Source organism: Antennarius striatus, chromosome 8 (genome assembly GCF_040054535.1).
Source record: "Antennarius striatus isolate MH-2024 chromosome 8, ASM4005453v1, whole genome shotgun sequence".
Classification (NCBI taxonomy): Eukaryota; Metazoa; Chordata; class Actinopteri; order Lophiiformes; family Antennariidae; genus Antennarius; species Antennarius striatus.
In genome coordinates, this window is record NC_090783.1 from 16,064,654 (window position 1) to 16,082,500 (window position 17,847).

The 17,847-nt window shown below is 44.7% G+C and overlaps 3 protein-coding genes across 5 annotated transcripts in view; 2 read left to right on the top strand and 1 right to left on the bottom strand.

The window, feature by feature from the left end:
• Positions 1-1,628: 1,628 nt before the first annotated feature.
• On the top strand, positions 1,629-6,666 carry taf5 (TAF5 RNA polymerase II, TATA box binding protein (TBP)-associated factor). Its single transcript, XM_068321354.1, has 11 exons — positions 1,629-2,747; positions 3,590-3,818; positions 3,925-4,240; positions 4,337-4,500; positions 4,618-4,753; positions 4,843-4,963; positions 5,055-5,184; positions 5,383-5,547; positions 5,646-5,823; positions 6,081-6,258; positions 6,351-6,666. Exons 1-11 carry the CDS (start codon positions 2,327-2,329, stop codon positions 6,563-6,565), a joined length of 2,253 nt encoding a protein of 750 aa, XP_068177455.1. The 5' UTR covers positions 1,629-2,326; the 3' UTR covers positions 6,566-6,666.
• A 193-nt stretch (positions 6,667-6,859) lies between these two features.
• On the bottom strand, positions 6,860-8,109 carry atp5md (ATP synthase membrane subunit k). Its single transcript, XM_068321355.1, has 4 exons — positions 8,011-8,109; positions 7,291-7,395; positions 7,112-7,205; positions 6,860-7,010 (listed from the first exon to the last, which is right to left on the bottom strand). Exons 2-3 carry the CDS (start codon positions 7,375-7,377, stop codon positions 7,116-7,118), a joined length of 177 nt encoding a protein of 58 aa, XP_068177456.1. The 5' UTR covers positions 7,378-7,395; positions 8,011-8,109; the 3' UTR covers positions 6,860-7,010; positions 7,112-7,115.
• Positions 8,110-8,230: 121 nt separating this feature from the next.
• pdcd11 (programmed cell death 11) overlaps positions 8,231-17,847 on the top strand; it is a 12,215-nt gene continuing 2,598 nt past the window's right edge. The window contains exons 1-34 of one of the 3 annotated variants that reach the window (XM_068322433.1): positions 8,231-8,289; positions 8,687-8,811; positions 8,985-9,131; positions 9,269-9,433; positions 9,561-9,722; positions 9,823-9,943; positions 10,120-10,295; positions 10,397-10,504; positions 10,647-10,859; positions 10,944-11,068; positions 11,152-11,212; positions 11,323-11,469; positions 11,585-11,836; positions 12,111-12,236; positions 12,324-12,518; positions 12,660-12,830; positions 12,928-13,141; positions 13,246-13,395; positions 13,492-13,604; positions 13,716-14,215; positions 14,352-14,414; positions 14,615-14,711; positions 14,821-14,910; positions 14,993-15,095; positions 15,210-15,387; positions 15,575-15,631; positions 15,725-15,847; positions 16,037-16,159; positions 16,337-16,505; positions 16,683-16,823; positions 16,908-17,054; positions 17,135-17,385; positions 17,491-17,659; positions 17,752-17,847. The exon at positions 17,752-17,847 is cut by the window's right edge and continues 58 nt beyond it. In XM_068322433.1, the coding sequence (XP_068178534.1) occupies positions 8,707-8,811; positions 8,985-9,131; positions 9,269-9,433; positions 9,561-9,722; positions 9,823-9,943; positions 10,120-10,295; positions 10,397-10,504; positions 10,647-10,859; positions 10,944-11,068; positions 11,152-11,212; positions 11,323-11,469; positions 11,585-11,836; positions 12,111-12,236; positions 12,324-12,518; positions 12,660-12,830; positions 12,928-13,141; positions 13,246-13,395; positions 13,492-13,604; positions 13,716-14,215; positions 14,352-14,414; positions 14,615-14,711; positions 14,821-14,910; positions 14,993-15,095; positions 15,210-15,387; positions 15,575-15,631; positions 15,725-15,847; positions 16,037-16,159; positions 16,337-16,505; positions 16,683-16,823; positions 16,908-17,054; positions 17,135-17,385; positions 17,491-17,659; positions 17,752-17,847 (5,058 nt within the window). In that variant the 5' untranslated portion in view covers positions 8,231-8,289; positions 8,687-8,706. The remainder of the gene's footprint in view (positions 8,290-8,686; positions 8,812-8,984; positions 9,132-9,268; positions 9,434-9,560; positions 9,723-9,822; positions 9,944-10,119; positions 10,296-10,396; positions 10,505-10,646; positions 10,860-10,943; positions 11,069-11,151; positions 11,213-11,322; positions 11,470-11,584; positions 11,837-12,110; positions 12,237-12,323; positions 12,519-12,659; positions 12,831-12,927; positions 13,142-13,245; positions 13,396-13,491; positions 13,605-13,715; positions 14,216-14,351; positions 14,415-14,614; positions 14,712-14,820; positions 14,911-14,992; positions 15,096-15,209; positions 15,388-15,574; positions 15,632-15,724; positions 15,848-16,036; positions 16,160-16,336; positions 16,506-16,682; positions 16,824-16,907; positions 17,055-17,134; positions 17,386-17,490; positions 17,660-17,751) is intronic. The other 2 variants (XM_068322435.1, XM_068322434.1) reach the window with 2 other exon arrangements.

Sequence of the window (17,847 nt, forward strand, 5' to 3'; positions counted from 1 at the left end):
GAGGTTGCCATGAACTGTAGAAGAGTCAGCACCGGAAATAAAATATTATTGTGACTCTAAGAAAAATGTATTTACTCTACTGGCTGTGAAGAAAAGCAGACATAAATATATTAGAATTTTAGAATGTTAAAATTAGATGATCCAGGTGAAACCGTAAGTAAAAACAACAACACAATATTACCCTGAAGCAAAATAATCATTTCCAATGAAATGTATAAAGTGTCGGACTCCCAATGCTACAAATACGCTGACTGTTTGATTGAATTTTTTTCAGTCTCTTCCCACACCTCTCACTCCTCCAGCTGGTTGCTGAATGCAATCACTCACATTTATTTCAAATCAATGCCAACATAGCTGAGTTCCCTCGAAACATTAAGGCATCTAGAGAAGATTGCCTTGTCCATCTTCATTGTCTTCCATTATTCATAGGTTTCAAAATAAAAGCACCTAAACACAACAATGAAGGGAAGTAAAAGCACACGGATCCCTTTATGCAACAGTCTGTGCAGCAGAGAAATCTGCTGTCATGCATTTCATCTTCCATCATATTGTTCTATAAGAGCCACCCAGTCTTCTGTGGTAATGATCCCACATCTCATCCCATGTTGAGAAACATGCATTCACACTCCTTATTCAGCAATACACACACACACACACACACACACACACACACACACAACGAGCCTGATGACCACACCCTGTGATACTGATTTCGTCTTCTTAATCCACCAACCAACCACCCACCCCACCCCCATGTCTCCACCAGAGCAACGCCACTGCAATGTTACACAACGCCCTGCTGCTTCAGCTGTGAACCTTTCTTTTGTCCCCCTCCTGACTGTAGACGACAAACCTGCTGCTGGCTTTTCACTGTTTCCAGTGCAACCAAGTCTCACCATGAGAGGAGCTTCAGTATGTTGTCCTAATTTATACTTTTGTGCTTTTTGTTCTATTTTAAATATATTTTTTTGTATTTGTCTATTTTTTTTCAGTTCCTCTTGCTACATTATTGTTTTGTATCAAAACAGTTGAGAAATTGTTTGCATGTGGAAACCTGCATGACAATAAAGCAAAAATGACAAATTTGCAATTTTTAAATAATTTTAAATAAATAGAAAATCTTTTCACAAATTTTAAAACTATGAAGCATAAAATTTTACATATGTTATCTTTCATGTTGTTCATACCGGATATTACAATTTGTAAGATATAAAAAGTACTGAAACAGTGAACAAACATTTCACCTTCACTGACTTTGAAATTTTTCAAAGACGCCAAGTCAGCGCCATTATGACTATATCACACCTGTCATAAACTGAATACGTTGTAATATTGCTTACAGAGAGAAAATCAGCCTCAGCAAAATGCAAAGTGAATACTGCTGATACCTACATTTAGTCTGTCTTGTACTGATCCTCTTCACAAATTGTCTATTAAACTTTTTATCATTTATCAGGTCCACATTACTATTTCAAAAAACTTGTATCTTCCTCATCTTATTGTATTTCTGATATCAATAATTTGCATATCAAATAAAGGGAATAGAAGAATATATAAGTTTTATTTATTATGCAATTAATTTGAAAAATCATATAATACAGTGAAAAAGATGATACCATGAACACAAATTTGTCTCTTAAGTGCGCTAGTTCTTGTGGTTAGACAGAACAAAACTGTAAGATGTCACCTTGGCATCTAGGACCATGTGGTGGTAGAGTCTTTTCTTTATACAGTACTTTTTTCATGAACAAAACAATAAGTTCATCAGTGAAAGTACAAGAAGATGAAGTGATGTTGAGTCTAATTGTTCATGGCAGCTCTATTTTCTTTAGCATCAGGATGGACATCCAGGTGGGCGTTCCAGGCTAGACAGAGGTTATGTGAAACCAAGATGCCACCATCTGGTGCAAACTGGTACACATTTAATCACGATTTACAATCCATAGGAAACACATATAGATATTTTGAAGAAATACTCCTACTTCACCTCCTAAAACGAAATAACCTTAAACTATAAAATTCAGTTTACCTAAAAAAAAAAAAAAATCAAATCAAATTACATGAGGTGAAAAAGCAGAGGTAATATGAAAATTGTTTTCAAACAAAGCGAGCTATACTTTTAGATTTAATTCAATTTACTCCACAAATCAGTCTCCTGCTTTGTGGAGTAAATTGTCCACCGGCACCGACAATGGTGTCTGTGGAGGCGGGACTTCTGGGGTGAATGCTGTGACGTAATAACACAGCGAACCAATCCGGTGAGCCAGTCTTGTATAGTAGTCGCGTTACGTTGACAAACTTCGCACATGCGCATTTCATTTTGAAAATGGCGGCCGTACAAGGTAGTCTGGTCGAGTCGGTTGACAAAAAAGACATAAAAACCGAACCGTCGGAGGATGGCGGTGGAAATAACAACAACGCAAACGACGGGAAAATCCTCTCCCCGTCCCCGGCGCCCACTACACCGGCTGAGGGGAACAGTACCGCGGCGGGAACCTCCGTGGACCAGCAGACGCTTCTGGCGGTCCTGCAGTTCCTGAAAAAGAACAAACTGAGCGAGTCTGTCGACATTTTGCGACGTGAAGCTGGATTACCGGAGGATTCCCTGGATTCGAAGGGAGGCGATTCCTCCGGAGAAGCCACGGGTGATGCCGGGCGCAGTGCGGACGCGGACGGCGCGGATGCTAGCTCTCTCCTCAGCAGAGTGACCGTGTCGTCTTCCGCTGTAGCTCCGGCGCCAACCAAAGGTACGGCGGGAAAGTCACGATCACATCACCACGAGTTAGGCTGGAGTGTGTCCCCAGTGGAGCACTACGATTGTGTTGGGTTTTTTTTAGTGATCAGGATTATAAAACACAAAGTACCTGATTTAGTAGGTGAAAGTTTCACAAAGGGAGTTGACGTTTTGTTGAACGTTGACTGACCCAACCACCAAGACCAAGAGTCTCGTTGGGTCGTTACCGTCATGGTGAGATGCACCCAGGTGTAAATGGTTGCTATGGTTTCTGGGGATGGAGGTCAGACCTGCAGTTGTGGGTGGCTGATCGATGGTGTCGTCCTTCTCCTCCTCTGCTCAGAGATGTTTTTCCCTCCAACAATCTGTCTGCCCTGACTTAAAACAACAGTGATCGATGAATAGTAACGACCCTAAGGAGACTTGTTTTTTTGGTGGTTTCGGTTGTTTGTTTTCTGCTCCGACGGGAGCGTCATTATCTGGATTGTCTACCCATCAGTCAGAACTGAAGAAGCCTCTTGATGAGAGGGAAAACATCTTCAACCAACCCTAAACAAGTCGTTTAGGTTGGTCTTTTTTTTTTTTTTTTTTTAGCTGTTTTTGATTTACCCTCACCTGGATTATCAAGAACCTACGCAGAAATACGTCAATGTTTTTGTCAAATTGTTTTAGTGCACTAAACCTTCCATTGTTTGTACTATGGCTTTAGAGAGGTCCTCTGGTTCTCTGGATTTATGTCAACAATCTTACTCTCATTTCTAACAAAAACCTAATGTGACATCATACTGATTTTAACAGCTTCATTTGACAAACACTGATCAGTTACACATCTCACCTGAACGTGTTTCTCCACAGCTCCTAGTGAGGACCAGCCAGACGTCAATGTGGTTCTGTCCGCTTACAGCCAGCAGGGCGACCCGGCTCTATATGAGGTTTATTACAAGGGCTTGAAGAAGTTCATAGAATCGGTCTTGGACTGTCATCGGGCTGAACTTTCCCAGGTTTTTTACCCACTGTTTGTACACATGTATCTGGAGCTGGTGTACAACAGTCATGAAAACGAGGCCAAGGCTTTCTTTGATAAGTGAGTTTTTTTGATATTTCACATCTTTCCAGCTGTACAGAACTAACTCCACTAATTTTTAGAAACATTTGACCCACCTTGTACCTGGTGTCTCTTTCCGCCTCAGGTTCAGCGGAGATCAGGAGTGCTACTACGAAGACGACTTACGTGTTTTGTCCAGCCTGACCAAGAAGGAGCACATGAGGGGCAACGAGACTCTGCTGGACTTCCGGACCAGCAAGTTTGTGCTGCGTATCTCCCGTGACTCCTACCAGCTGCTGAAGAGGCACCTCCAGGAGCGCCAGAACAACCAGATATGGAACATCATCCAGGAGCATCTCTACATCGATATCTTTGATGGCATGCCGCGCAGCAAAAACCAGATTGATGCCATGTCTGGCAGCCTGGCTGGAGAGGCCAAGCGAGAGGCCAATAAGGCTAAGGTTGGATTTATGCGCCAATTCTGAATGACGTAATCAGGATGGGTTTTATTTTGAAACAAACAGACAATTCCTTACTTGTTCTCCTTTTGTTATCAGGTTTATTATGGTCTGCTGAAAGAGCCCGAAATCGAGCTGCCTCTCGATGATGAAGATGAGGAGGCAGAGAACGAGGAGGGTAAACCCAAGAAGAAGAAACCCAAAAAGGACAGCATGGGCTCCAAGAGCAAGAAGCAGGACCCTAATGCACCTTCACAGACGAGGTAGGTACAGCGCTAGGGTCAGGACTTAGTTGTAATATTGGAGAATGACTTTAATGTCATGTAACCATTCAATGACTGATACTTTCAAACCTCGACTGCCAATTCCCGGTTTCTCAGGATACCTCTGCCAGAGCTGAAGGATTCTGACAAGCTGGATAAGATCATGTACATGAAGGAGGCGACTAAGAGGATCCGCCTGGGACCAGATAACCTCCCCTCCATCTGCTTCTACTCTTTTCTCAACGCGTACCAGGTAACAACTCATGCCTGACATGTTGTGAGGAAGTGGAAGAGACCTGCCAAGTTATGTTGTAAGGATAAATCTTTCTTTTCTCCCTTTAGGGTCTGACAGCGGTGGACTTCACAGACGACTCCAGCCTGATTGCGGGAGGCTTCGCCGACTCCACGGTGCGAGTGTGGAGCGTCACGCCGAAAAAGCTCCGCAAGGTTAAGTCTGCCGCAGGTACGGGGAATGATGAATGTCTGGTAACCTGCCTGTGTGTTATCTTGGCTTCCTCTCACATGGATCATTTCACACTGTTGTGTCTCTGCAGACTTGAATCTGATCGACAAAGAGTCAGACGACGTGCTGGAAAGGATCATGGATGAAAAAACGGCCAGTGAGTCAAAGATCCTCTACGGACACAGCGGTCCAGTGTATGGCATCAGCTTCAGTCCAGACAGGTAGAACTCCTTCCATGTTGAAACGTTTAGGGAATTCAAAATTAACATTCATTCATTCGGTTCAAGCCTAATATCTATGCACGGTAACAGATAAATATTAAGCTTTACTATTATTACTGCATTCAAACTATTTTTAGTACAATACTGATCTTTTAGCCACACAGGACTGTCTTTTGATCCTCCTCTTCTAATTTTCAGAAACTACTTGTTGTCAAGTTCTGAAGATGGTACGATTAGGCTGTGGAGTCTCCAAACCTTTACTTGTCTTGTGGGCTATAAAGGCCACAACTACCCAGTGTGGGACACCCAGTTTTCCCCTCATGGGTACTATTTTGTTTCTGGGGGACATGACAGAGTTGCCCGGTAAGGACTTACAGGACTGAGTGAATCACCCCTCAGTAATCATAATTTGCAAATCTCATTTGTCTGTGTTGCTCTCTCTCTCTCTGTCTTTCCAACAGTCTGTGGGCAACAGATCACTACCAGCCCCTGCGGATGTTTTCCGGTCACCTAGCTGATGTCACATGCACCCGCTTTCATCCCAACTCCAATTATGTCGCCACGGGGTCGTCTGATCGCACCATCCGGCTCTGGGATGTCCTGAGTGGAAACTGTGTCCGTATATTCACCGGTCACAAGGTCAGACGAGCCAGCAGACATCCCTTTTGTGGGGCTAAGCGTCGGCTATCTCACACTTCAGTATGAGTGGGATCTTCGCAACCAAATCTGTTAAAAGTATTTAAACATTACATAAGTGATGTTAAATCCACCTCCTACACACTTCGTTCATTCTTTTTCTACTGTGAAACCTATTCAGATATTTGTTACACCTGAAGTTGCAGCTCTTAACTCCTCAGCTGCAGAATCCACTTCTGAGTCTGTCTTAATTTCCACAGGGTCCCATCCATGCGCTGGCGTTCTCTCCCAACGGTAAGTTCTTGGCGTCGGGAGCGACAGACGGCAGAGTCCTCCTGTGGGACATCGGTCATGGACTCATGGTTGGAGAGCTTAAAGGCCACACAGACACCATCTACAGCCTCAAGTTCAGTAGAGATGGCGAGATCCTTGCGTCAGGTGGGTGACCTACATCTCTTAAATTTAAATCAGTTGAATGTCTAACAATTCAGTACATAATGTCTTTTATTAATGTATTGTTGTTTTCCTAGGCTCCATGGACAACACAGTTCGTCTGTGGGATGCTATGAAGGCATTTGATGATTTAGAGACTGATGATTTTACAGCAGCCACAGGATACATACATCTACAAGACAACTCCCAGGAACTTTTATTGGGCACCTATACATCTAAATCCACAACTGTTATACACCTCCACTTCACCCGCAGGAACCTTTTGCTTACTGCTGGATCCTACAATCCATGAGATAGTAAAATAATTGACAGAAAATTAAAGCATTTTGGACCCTGAGCCTCCGAAATGACGAGTCCCAGTTAGGAATATAACTATATGTTCAAATGATTACATCTAGAAAAGGTCAGGAGCTGAATAAAGATGCAAACTGAGTTAGTGGACTCCTGATCTGCCCCAAAGTCAGAGAGATTCAGATATGTCCTCAGTTCTGAAAAGTGACACTGTTGACTGATTTTTGTTTTGTTTTTTAAATTACTGCCATGATTTCACAGCGTTGTTCATGACATGTCTAATATTTGTGTAACATAAGTCTTTTATACTGGTTTTTACTGTAAATAAAAAATGTTTTGGCCAGATATAATCTTTATTAACATGGAAAAAAAGCAATAATTTTCACATGACGTCCAGCGGCTTCCTCCATTCTTTGCTGCTAAAACCTGATGGTCAGAAGGGACACCTGTGAAAACACAAAGATACTTGAGGTAACACAATGGAGTGACATTAAAAGTTGAAGTGGATTTGTCAGTGAATAGAATATTGCTACTTTGATGCACTTACATGATCACTGTTCTTTGATGGCGGCCTGTTTCTTGGGCTTTAGTTTAAAGAAAAGGACGATGCCAGCTATAGTTGCATATGTGGCCAAAACATACTGAGGGGAAAAAGAATGAATTCATAGCATGAAAATATTTGGCAATCAAATATGAAAATGCACCTTATGCATTTCTACAACTTACGTTCCTCCTTCCCATTATCGTCTGTGTATTGAAGTATTTGGCAAAGCCAGTAAACTGGGCTTCGTTTCCAATTTCATGTCCTCCCATAATAGATTTATAGTGGTCCTACCAGCAGGAGAAAGAAGGTGATTAGTTATTTCATGAACAAGCTCCTTTTAGGACAAGGAAAATGAATGACTGATGGGCGGATGACTTTCCATCATGTATAGTATATTATTCAATCCACACAAACGTGAATAAGTCTGTAAAATGATTTACAATTGCACCTTACATATATTAGGCCTACATCTTTAAATAATTGAGAAAATGTAGGATAAATGCAATAATTCAATGCTAAATACAGTCATTCTAGTCGGGCCAGTGCATGATCGAACGTAATTTTAGCGGTACTTAGCTTCACACGCTACACTAATAAAACGTCAAGACTTTGCAAACAACATTTCCCCCTGTGATTTAATAGATTTAGGTTGACAAGTAACATTTAATAAGATTTTGACTGACTGATGGACTAATCCTGGGCTTTTCAGACTGACTTTGATCGGTCATTGATGCATGGTTTGCTAGCCAACAGTAGCTCACTTGATATTTAGTTGATGTTAGCCCGGTAGCTAAATGACACTTCCAGCAAAGACCCCCATAATATGGGTGCTGCCTACTTCACATCCTCAAAACCAAAGAGTGTAGAGTTCCTAGTTTCAAAATGCGATTGATATTCTTTACCTTCAGCAAACGAAGCCAACAGAACAAGACAAGTGCCCTTCAGAGGAGTCCGCGACGATAAATTCGCAAGGAAGTCACCTCCGAAGGTGTGTCAGGATTTGTCTAAAATAGTGTCAATCACTAAACTCTCTCTTGATTGGTTAATACTGCGCTCTATCATTATATTCGTCTGTGATTGGTCAAAAATAGACACGCCTATGTAGGTTTTTCTTCCGGGTTACAAACATGGACGCCTGCTAAGAAACGTGAGTTTTCACGTCCTCATGCTGGAGATTTAATGTAAGGATTTTATAGCTAAAATCTGTTTTTTACCATTTAAATATATATTAAATCTATATCTTACATATATTATTTACTGGCAAACTTGCTCGTATTGTTTAAACACAGAGCTCGAGTCTCGTGCATTTGGTGCGATCATTGATTCAAACAGAAGGGATTGCATTCAGTTTAAACAATTTGTACAGGTAGTTGTTAGATGGGGATCGGTCAGATCATTCCGGATTAGAAATACGGATTGCTTTCTGTTATTCTCACAAATTGTTTTTAAACTACATTGCTATACATGAGTCGCTCGAATGTAACTTAATATCAACTCAAAAAGATAAAACCTACAATATTCTTCTGTAATGTTACTGTATTCATGTCGGTTAATTTAAAGTGGCCTTTGTTCTCTTAGACATCTGTAACGACATCAACATGGCATCATTAGAGGAGGACTTTCCTCGAGGAGGGACGACGACGAAGAAACACACCGAGAGCAAAATAGAGGTGCAACGACCAGAAGTGGACTATTTGTTCAAGGTAGCCTTCCATTCTTTCCATAAACCTAATACATAAAGGGGTTGAATAATTTTCCTTCCAACTAGTTTTGTTTCACCACAGCACTATGCATTATTTGGATATATCTAATTTCATTTTGCATACCCTTCAGAAGGCATCAGTAAAATGTTCTCCATTGTGCTTTTGTCCCGCAGTCTAGCGAACAACCTGAGACCAAGAAAAGAAAGACATCGATTAATGATGACAACAAGAAGCTGAAGAAACCAAAGACGGATAAAGAAAAGCGAGATGCTCTAACTCTCAATGCATCAGCCAAGTGTGTGCAAATCCTGCATATCAAGGTAATGCATTAGTCCAGAACAAATGCATACATTTTTCACTAAGGGAATGTTTTAAATCTACAGGGACGGATCTGATGTTAAAGCCGCCATATATTCAGTACAGTCTTTTGTGAGTGTATTGTGTCTGCATTTCCCAGGATGTGCGCGAGGGTATGCTGATGCTGGGCTGTGTTAAGGAGGTAGCGGATTTTGAGGTGACGGTCAGCCTTCCTTGTGGTCTCCTAGGCTTCCTCAACATCAAGAATATCTGTGACTCGTATGCAAAGCTGCTCACTGAGCAGCTGGAATTAGCTGATACTGAGGTAGGACTGCGAATGTTGAAAATGGATCGTACCATTAGCGACGTACAGGATGCGAGTCTGCGCTGTACGATCGTTGGGGTTTTTCTGCTTTCTGTCATATCAAATATCTTATATTTTTATTTGGCAGGAGATTTGCTCGCTGCCACACCTCTTCTACCCCGGCATGCTGCTTAGGTGTGTGATTACCAAGTTGAACATAGCCAGAGGCGGATCCCTCAGCATTCGACTGTCGATCGATCCAAAACTGGTCAACAAGTCTCTGACCTCAAATTCTCTCAAAGCTGGCATGGTCGGTCCTTAATGAGATTCACTACTGGATTAAAATTAACATTCACTGTTTTATTTTTAATCTCACATGCTCTGTTTTTTATTATTATGTAACAACTCAGGTACTGAGTGGGTGTGTGGACAGTGTGGAGGATCACGGCTACATAGTGGACCTTGGCATCACTGGAACTAAAGCGTTCCTTCCCAAGAAGGCACCAAAAGACAAACACAACAATCTAGAAGGTATGGTAAAAACATTTTGATTGCCTGTAATTTACTGACAAATAGTTCTCAGTCAGTTGCTTCCTCCTTGCATAGTCCAGGGGTCCAAGTTCTCAAGCATATAAAAAAAAAAGGATTCCAAAGAGGGGTCAATGCATCGTGTGTGTGTGTGTGTGTGTGTGTTCTAATTTGATCAGAGTTGAAGGTGGGTCAGTATCTGACTCCTCGAGTGGAGGAGGTGAAGAATGATGGGCGTGTGGTGCGCCTCTCGTCCAGCCCCCCGACCTTTGCCCAGGCCTGTGCTGCATCTGAGCAGGGATGGAACCTCTCTAACCTTCTGCCTGGTCTTCTGGTTAAAGCTACCATCAAAAAGGTATGGAATATCGTTTAACATGTGATGTCGATTAGCCTTTTTTTATTCAAATAATAGTTTGGTCGTGTTTTACTGTGATTGTCTTCATGTTTGTGTTGCAGGTGACCAAACACGGACTTATTCTTGGTTTCCTGTCCTGCTTCAATGGCCAGGTGGACTTCCTTCACATGGAGCCAGGTCAGACTTCCAGCTACGCTGAGGGAACCGAGGTAAAACCCACCATTAGGATTTTTCTGGTCCAATCAGCATTCCTGTTTAACTCCTCGCTGCCCCTTTCCAGCGATTGTTACCTCCCTGTTTCCTGTGTCTATGTCAGGCGGACTGAACCCTATTTTGTGTCCATCCCTCCAGGTGCATGCCTGTGTTCTCTATGTAGAGCCTTCTAACCGTCTGGTAGCCCTGAGCCTTCGCAGCTACCTCGTTCACCCCGGCGCTGTAGTTGATCCATGTCCCGCTGGAGGGGATAGAATCGGTGTGGTGGTGGAGCACTGCAAGATAACAGCTATGCACCACATGTCCGGGGCCATGCTTGAACTACCAGACGAAACCAAGGCTTTTGTTCATGTGAGCCAAGATGATGCTTTAAATAGGATGAAGAAATCCTGCGAATACTTAGTGTCAATAATCTTCCTTTGTCTCTCTGAACAGAGGAATCACCTGAAGGAATTGCATCAGCAAACGAATGAAAACAGAATGATGGCCAAGCCTGAACACACCTGCAGGATCCTGGACTTTAGTCCTATGGACCAAATTCATTTTGTTAGCCTGCGCAAGTATGTGTCACTTGATCAGTGTTAAGAAAGGACCTCACGATTCGGACTTGGCATATTGATTGGTGTCATGGTCTTGATTTCAGGAGCATGATCGACAAGCCGTTTTTCAGATACCATGACCTGCAGGCCGGACAGCTTGTTGAGGTAAGAACGCAGCAACCTGCAACTCGTTCAGGGATGCTCCTCTTTTCCACAACATTTATAAAGTCTTCATCTGTCACATTGTCTCCCTTCCATGTGTCTCTTCCTCCAAGGGGACCGTGTCAGTCCTGCTGAATCATGGCATGATAGTGCACGTGTCTGACCACATTAAAGGCCTGGTGCCGCGGACCCACCTGTCCGATATTGTCCTCAAGAACCCGGAAAAGAAGTACGTGGAGGGCATGAAAGTCAAATGCCGGGTGAGTCTATTATATTTCTTTGCTGTGAAGTCACCGAGTACGGACGCTGTAGCTCCAACTGCTCGCCGGATTTCCAAACCACCTTCATATTTGTGTTCTGAATGTGTTCCTTCAGGTTCTGTCGGTCAATCCGGAGGTTAAGAAGCTGTACCTCACAAGGAAAAAGGCCCTGATTGAAAGCTCTCTGCCCTTGTTCCTGAGCTATGCCGATGCCCGTCCTGGCCGCGTGTCCCACGGCTACATCGTCTGCATTAAAGACTTTGGCTGCATATTCCGTTTCTACAATGACGTCAAGGGTCTGGTGCCGCTCAGCGAGCTCAGCTCGGATCCCATCGTCAACCCAGAGGAGGTGTTCTATGTGGGGCAGGTGAGGCGGTCATTTTGTTATATCTTTAATGACGTACTGAGTTTAGTTTAGTTTTTATGTCTTTCTTGATGTGTCTTTGGACATTACAGTATTTTCTGCGCTATAAGACGCACATAAAAGCCTTAAATTTTCTCAAAAACCGACAGTGCACCTGATAATCCAGTGCGCCTTATATACTGAAAAGGTTTTAAAATAGGCCATTCATTGATGGTGCGCCTTAAAATGCGGAAAATTCTGTGAGTATCTGATGAGTTGTTTGTTCATTGTCGTCTAGGTGTTAAAGGCTAAAGTTCTGAAGTGTGATCCTGACAAGGCGAAGATGCTGCTGTCATTTAAGGCAGTGGTGGAAGGAGACACTGCAGAAGATGTCGATCCCCAGGTTTACTTGGAGGTGGGGAAGGTAAGTGAAAGCCTTCAGGACTGTGGTTCTCATTTATGTCTCCGTTCGCTTTGTTCTGACCTCCACATGTGTGTTTGTGTGATGTAGGTGCTGGAGGCCACGGTGCTGAAAAAGTCAATCAAAGGCCTGGAGGTGTCCACCCTTCCTGATGATGTCCGAGCAGTATTACCCACAATGCACCTCTCTGATCACATGTCCAACTGCCCCCTGCTGTGGGAGAGCCTGCAAGAAGGAGACAACATCTCAAACCTCATGTGCTTCAACAACACAAAATCGAATATCGTATCCTGTTTTCCGTAGTGACGGTTGATTCGGATTCATTGGAATTATTTTACTGACCTCTGATCATTTTTAGGAAGACATTTTCTGATTCTCAACAGCAGGAGGTTGCTTTGTTTTCCTTAGCTGCTCCTCTGTTAAAAGACAGTCACCAAGAAGCCAACAGTGAGATGGGCGCTGGAGGAAGGAATCGTTGCTAAAGACTTCTCTGAGATCACCGTGGGACTGCAGCTCATTGGCTGGATCAAAAACATCATGTCCTATGGTGTCTTTGTAGAGTTTCCATACGGCCTTGTTGGTCTCGCACCCAAGTCTGTGAGTAAAACACTTCCTGTTCCGTCCTTGAATCGGTCAGTATCCACAAACAGGCTTTTGTTCCCTACTGAAATTCTTGGGTTCTGCTTTCCTTTAGGCCATGAGTGACAATTTCATCAGCGACACCACGGCTGCCTTCCAGGTGGGCCAGACTGTGATCGCTAAAGTGAGTAACGTGGACGAGGAGAAGCAGCGTTTCCTGATCACGCTGAAGGTTTCGGAGGTCATCGCGCCAGATTCCGACGCCCAGACCAGACTCATTAACGGTCTGCAGGAGAGGAGAGCTGTGACAGAAATGCTGGCTATGAGAGGTGTGACGAAGTCACAGCGTCCTGCTTGATGCATAAACTAAAATGTGTTCGTTCCAGGCTTCCGTTGGAAGATTTACCCTAACCTGTCTGTCCCCGATGCTCAGATAACAGCGACCTCCGCCAGCAGCTGGCTGAGCTGTCCGTCGGCCAGAAGCTGAAGCTGACCGTAACGACTGAGACGGGCAACGGTGCCACCTTTAAGTCGGATGATCTGAGCGGTGCAACCATACTGGCCACCAAGCACCATGTCACGGGTTTGTATTCAATCAGAAGCACTTGAATTTTTTTTTTTTTAATTACGAGTAATACATGAAAGAATGTTAATGTCCTGTCTGCTGCTATGTTTGCAGGTTTAGACTTGGTGCCAGGACAGAAAGTCACTGCAGTCGTCCTCTATACCGACATCCTGTCATCTGTCGTCCACGTGTCCGTCCTGTCCAAGCTGCTGCAGAAGAAGAAATCTGTGAGCATATTTTTCTTTTTGCTGATAAAGTCAATATTACTATTATCAAACATTTAATTTACTGTAGAAAGGAAAAAACATTCTTTTTAAACTATTTTTGTGTGTTTTCAGTTGACTGAAGGATCGAGGCACGCAGCCACGGTGCAGCACATCAACCACGACTTTGCCGTCGTCTCGCTCGGCGATACGGCACAGCTGACCTTGATCCAAACCAGCTGCCACCTGAACGATGTGTTTCCAACCGAATCAGAAAAGCTGAAGCCCGGTTCCAATCTGTTTGTTGAGGTTCTGGAGCCCAGCTGTGAGGAGTTGCAGGGGCTCCCTCTAGTGTCATGGGAGCGCAGCGCTCCGAAAAGACAGCGCACTGCCTCCGAAAACCAGCCGGGCTCACAGGGTCACCGTTTCGGTGAAATTCTTCGGGGTAAAGTACAGGCAGTAAAGCCGACCTCCATTCTAGTCACACTCGAAGATGGAAGCTCAGCGTATGTCCACGTGTCCGAGGTGTCGGAGGTGGCAGACATGCGTCATGGATCCTTCCCTACATCCCGGTTTAAAGTGGGGAGTGAGGTCACCGGCAGGGTCATCGGAGGGCGAGAAGCCTCCAGTCGCAGGTTAGTAGTCTGACCAGTACAGATTCTTCATATTCACTTCTAAATCCCTGTAAAGGTCAACGCATTGATTTTTTTGTCATTTGTTGAATTATTTTTAAATTAAAGCTTAATTCACTTTATTCATTTCTTGTTTCAGATTCTTGCCCTTCTCCCATCCCAAATTTTCCTACACCATTCCAGAGCTCTCACTAATACCCAGGTAAAAGCAATCTACCCCATTTATTACTGCCAACATTCCCATAGGACAATAAAGTACTGTAACCTGAGTGATGTTTAATCCTGAAGTTGTCGTAATCAAATCAGACCTCCTGTCATTCCTGCAACCGTGTCGAATTTAAGAAGTAGTGTTTCATGGGGGTTTTTATTCCTCATCTTATTCTTTCTCCTTTTCTCCTGCAGCAAACTGGACACAAGTAGAGACTTTAAATTGGTTCCAGCAGCACAAAAACTAAAGAGCTATAAGATCGGGGAAGAACTGACGTGCTTCGTATCAAAAGTGAGCAGCCTGAAGCAACGCGGCTTAGAGACGGGAACGAGTCGCTTTAAATGAGCGGGGGAAAAAAGAAAAGTTTAAAAAATAATTTTTTTCATACTTCTGTCAACAGTTTTACCCAGAGAGTAAATCTTTGGAGGTCACCACTGATCCCGGTGTTACTGGGACAGTCGAACTTCTGGACATGATCACCGATCCCAAAGTAAGTTCAAATCGATTTGTGTCGTCACCGATGAGCCTGAATTTCAGAAAGGTGCAACTGTTTAAATCGTGGTTATTTTCAGGAAGCGAGTCACCCAGAGAAAAAGTACAAACTGGGCCAAGCGGTCCGTGCCAAAGTGGTGGAACTGAGCTCCAAACCCAAACGCTTCACGCTGTCGCTCACAGGTAAGAGGAGCTAAACAAAAAGGCATAAAGGAATCTATACAGTCCATAATCTATGCAGCTCTGTAGGCCTATATGCTGTTGTTGCCCCATTGTTTTTTCCTTTTGTCTGTCCAGGTGCACAAGAGCTCCAGAAAGGTGGTATCGTTTTGGGTCTGGTGACGAATATCCTGCCAAACGTCGGTCTCCTGGTCAAACTCCCCTTCGGCGGCAGGGGAGTCGTCACCGTCACCGATCTGACCGACGCCTACAAATCAAACCCGTTGGACAAATACAGCAAGAATCAGCTGCTCAGGTCAGCTGATACAGCAGCATCACATGCACTGGACACACACACACACGTACACACACACATTACGTTTTGCGATGTTTTATTGTGATTGTGAAGTATTTTTTTGCTTCCCCCCCCCCCACTTCCAGCGATCAATGTGGTATTTCCATGCTTGATAACAGCATATTCTTCACCTCTTCTTTTACCACAGGTGTTTCCTCCTTGACAACACAGATGGGAAGTGGCAGCTGTCTCTCCGACCTTCCAGGTATGGACATGGCTTCATCGGCTCTAGGAGATTCTCTAACAAACACAAAGACTTATCGAACACACATCTCACGCGTGACTTTGAACGTTCCAGGTTGAACCCGGAAACAGCCAAACCGGCGAAGGACGTGGAAGTTTTATCATTGGACAGACTGAAAGCTGGTCAGATCATCAGAGGTTACATCAGTTCTGTTGGAGAACATGGAACCTTCATCAGGTAACCAAACACTTGAATTTAGCTTCGCATTTCTCTGGCGTCAGACTGAGCTCCAAAGAAAACCAAAAAGTGAAACAACACATTTAAATTTCAGGCTCCATTTGTCAAAGATCATGACTACTTATATCCTCTCTTCTGCTTTTCGAAGACATCATTCATTTTCATCATTCAGTTCATTTTGTCTCCCAGGTTGTCAGGGAGCATCACAGGACGAGCCCAAATTCAGCATACCACCAAGTATTTTGTCAGCAATCACAAGGTCCTGTCCGAACACCTTCCTACCAACATGCTGCTCACGACCAAGATCCTGAGGTAAGAATGTAACAGAAAAAAAAAAAGGAATACGTCCTCATGCTGCATACCAACAAACCCCGTGACCCTCGAAAATGAATGAATGAGAACCGAGGCAATAGATAGAAAATCTGTCGCAGGTTTCGGTAGTAGTTATTTGTAGAGTCAGTTCAGCAGCCGTTTCTCCCCTCCCTTCAGTATCGACAGAGAGGAGAAGCTGGTCAACCTGTCTCTGCTCGCGGCGGACACCGGGAAGCCGGACGTCATCCCGGAATCTCTCGGTCTTCCGCTTCGCTTGACCGGAGAAGAGAAAAAGAAACACGATATGAAGAAGATGACCAAACGCAAGCTATCTGAGAGCGAACAGGTAACAGAAAAAAAACCCACCAGAATCCATTCAGTTACTCATCAAATGCATTTATACGAAACAGTGACGACCTTCTTAGATGACTCACTCCTTCTTTTGAGCGCTCTGATGTCAGGGCTTGAACCGGTTTGATCTCTGCTACGCCACCAACGCTCTTACTTGTGTGTCCTGTGCCAGAATCAAGTCGAGTCCCAGGCCCTAAAGAAGAAGAAAAGCAAAAAATGTAAGACTGACGGTGACGACAGCGGAGTGGAGGTATACTTTAGAGAAGAGGAGGACAAAGACGAGGAGGAGGCGCCCAGGTCCGATTCAGGAAAAGTAAGCAAATATTCGCCGGCTTTTTATCTGTACGGATCTCACACAAACCTGATGCCTTACAGTGATGAGTATCACCTCTGTCAGCAGGCGGCACCCACCCCAGCAGGGCCATCCAGACTGCAGGTAGCAGCAGGATTCTCGTGGGACGTGGGATTAAGCGCCCTGAAGCCCGCCTCCGCGGCGCAGGAGGAGGACAGCAGCGACGGAGAGGCCCAAGACCAAATCAGCAAGGTGAGCTGGGATACGAATGTGTTGCTGTTAGATCGATACGCACTTCCCGTCAAACTCACCACCCGTCTCCGGACGTCCAGCCTCAGAAGAAGTCTCGTCATGAGCTGGAGCAGGAGAAGAAGGCGGCAGAGAAGGCGCTGACGCAGCGGGAGGCCCAGCTGATGGACCCGGGCCTGCGGCCGGAGGACGCGGCTGCGTTCGAGCGACTGCTCCTCGCTTCCCCCAACAGCTCCCTGCTGTGGCTCCAGTACATGGCTCACCATCTCCAGGCCACGCAGATCGAGCAGGCCCGCGCCGTGGCAGAGAGGGCACTTAAAACCATCTCCTTCAGGTGATCGATTGCGTTTTCGAGTCTGTCCAAAAACGTCGTCGACGTTCACGGCGGGCGTCGAGGGATGGAGGCAGCCTTTAGCAAAGGGTGATTTTGTTCTTGTAGGGAAGAGCAGGAAAAGCTGAATGTGTGGGTGGCCCTGTTGAACCTGGAGAACATGTACGGGACGGAGGAGAGTCTGAAGAAGGTGTTTGAGCGGGCGCTGCAGTTCTGTGAGCCCATGCCCGTCTACCAACAGCTGGCCGACATCTACGCACAGTCGGAAAAGATCAAGGTGCGACCCGGCGTGCGTTCAAATGGTAGACTGAGGCTAAACTGTTGCATCGTGCGGCCGCTGATGTCTGTGTGTGTTGTGTCTGTATGCAGGAGGCGGAGGGCCTGTATAAGAAGATGGTGAAGCGGTTTAGTCTGAATAAGGCGGTGTGGCTGAGCTACGGCACTTTCCTCCTCCAGCAGGGTCAA

Bases quoted from the DNA above. Each gene is read 5' to 3' on its own strand.
- atp5md (XM_068321355.1), bottom strand. From the start codon at position 7,377: ATGGGAGGACATGAAATTGGAAACGAAGCCCAGTTTACTGGCTTTGCC. The intron at 7,206-7,290 runs GTAAGTTGTAGA...TTTTCCCCTCAG, and splicing joins CGATAATGGGAAGGAGGAAC to TATGTTTTGGCCACATATGC.
- taf5 (XM_068321354.1), top strand. From the start codon at position 2,327: ATGGCGGCCGTACAAGGTAGTCTGGTCGAGTCGGTTGACAAAAAAGAC. The intron at 5,185-5,382 runs GTAGAACTCCTT...TCTAATTTTCAG, and splicing joins ATCAGCTTCAGTCCAGACAG to AAACTACTTGTTGTCAAGTT. The intron at 5,824-6,080 runs GTCAGACGAGCC...TAATTTCCACAG, and splicing joins GTATATTCACCGGTCACAAG to GGTCCCATCCATGCGCTGGC.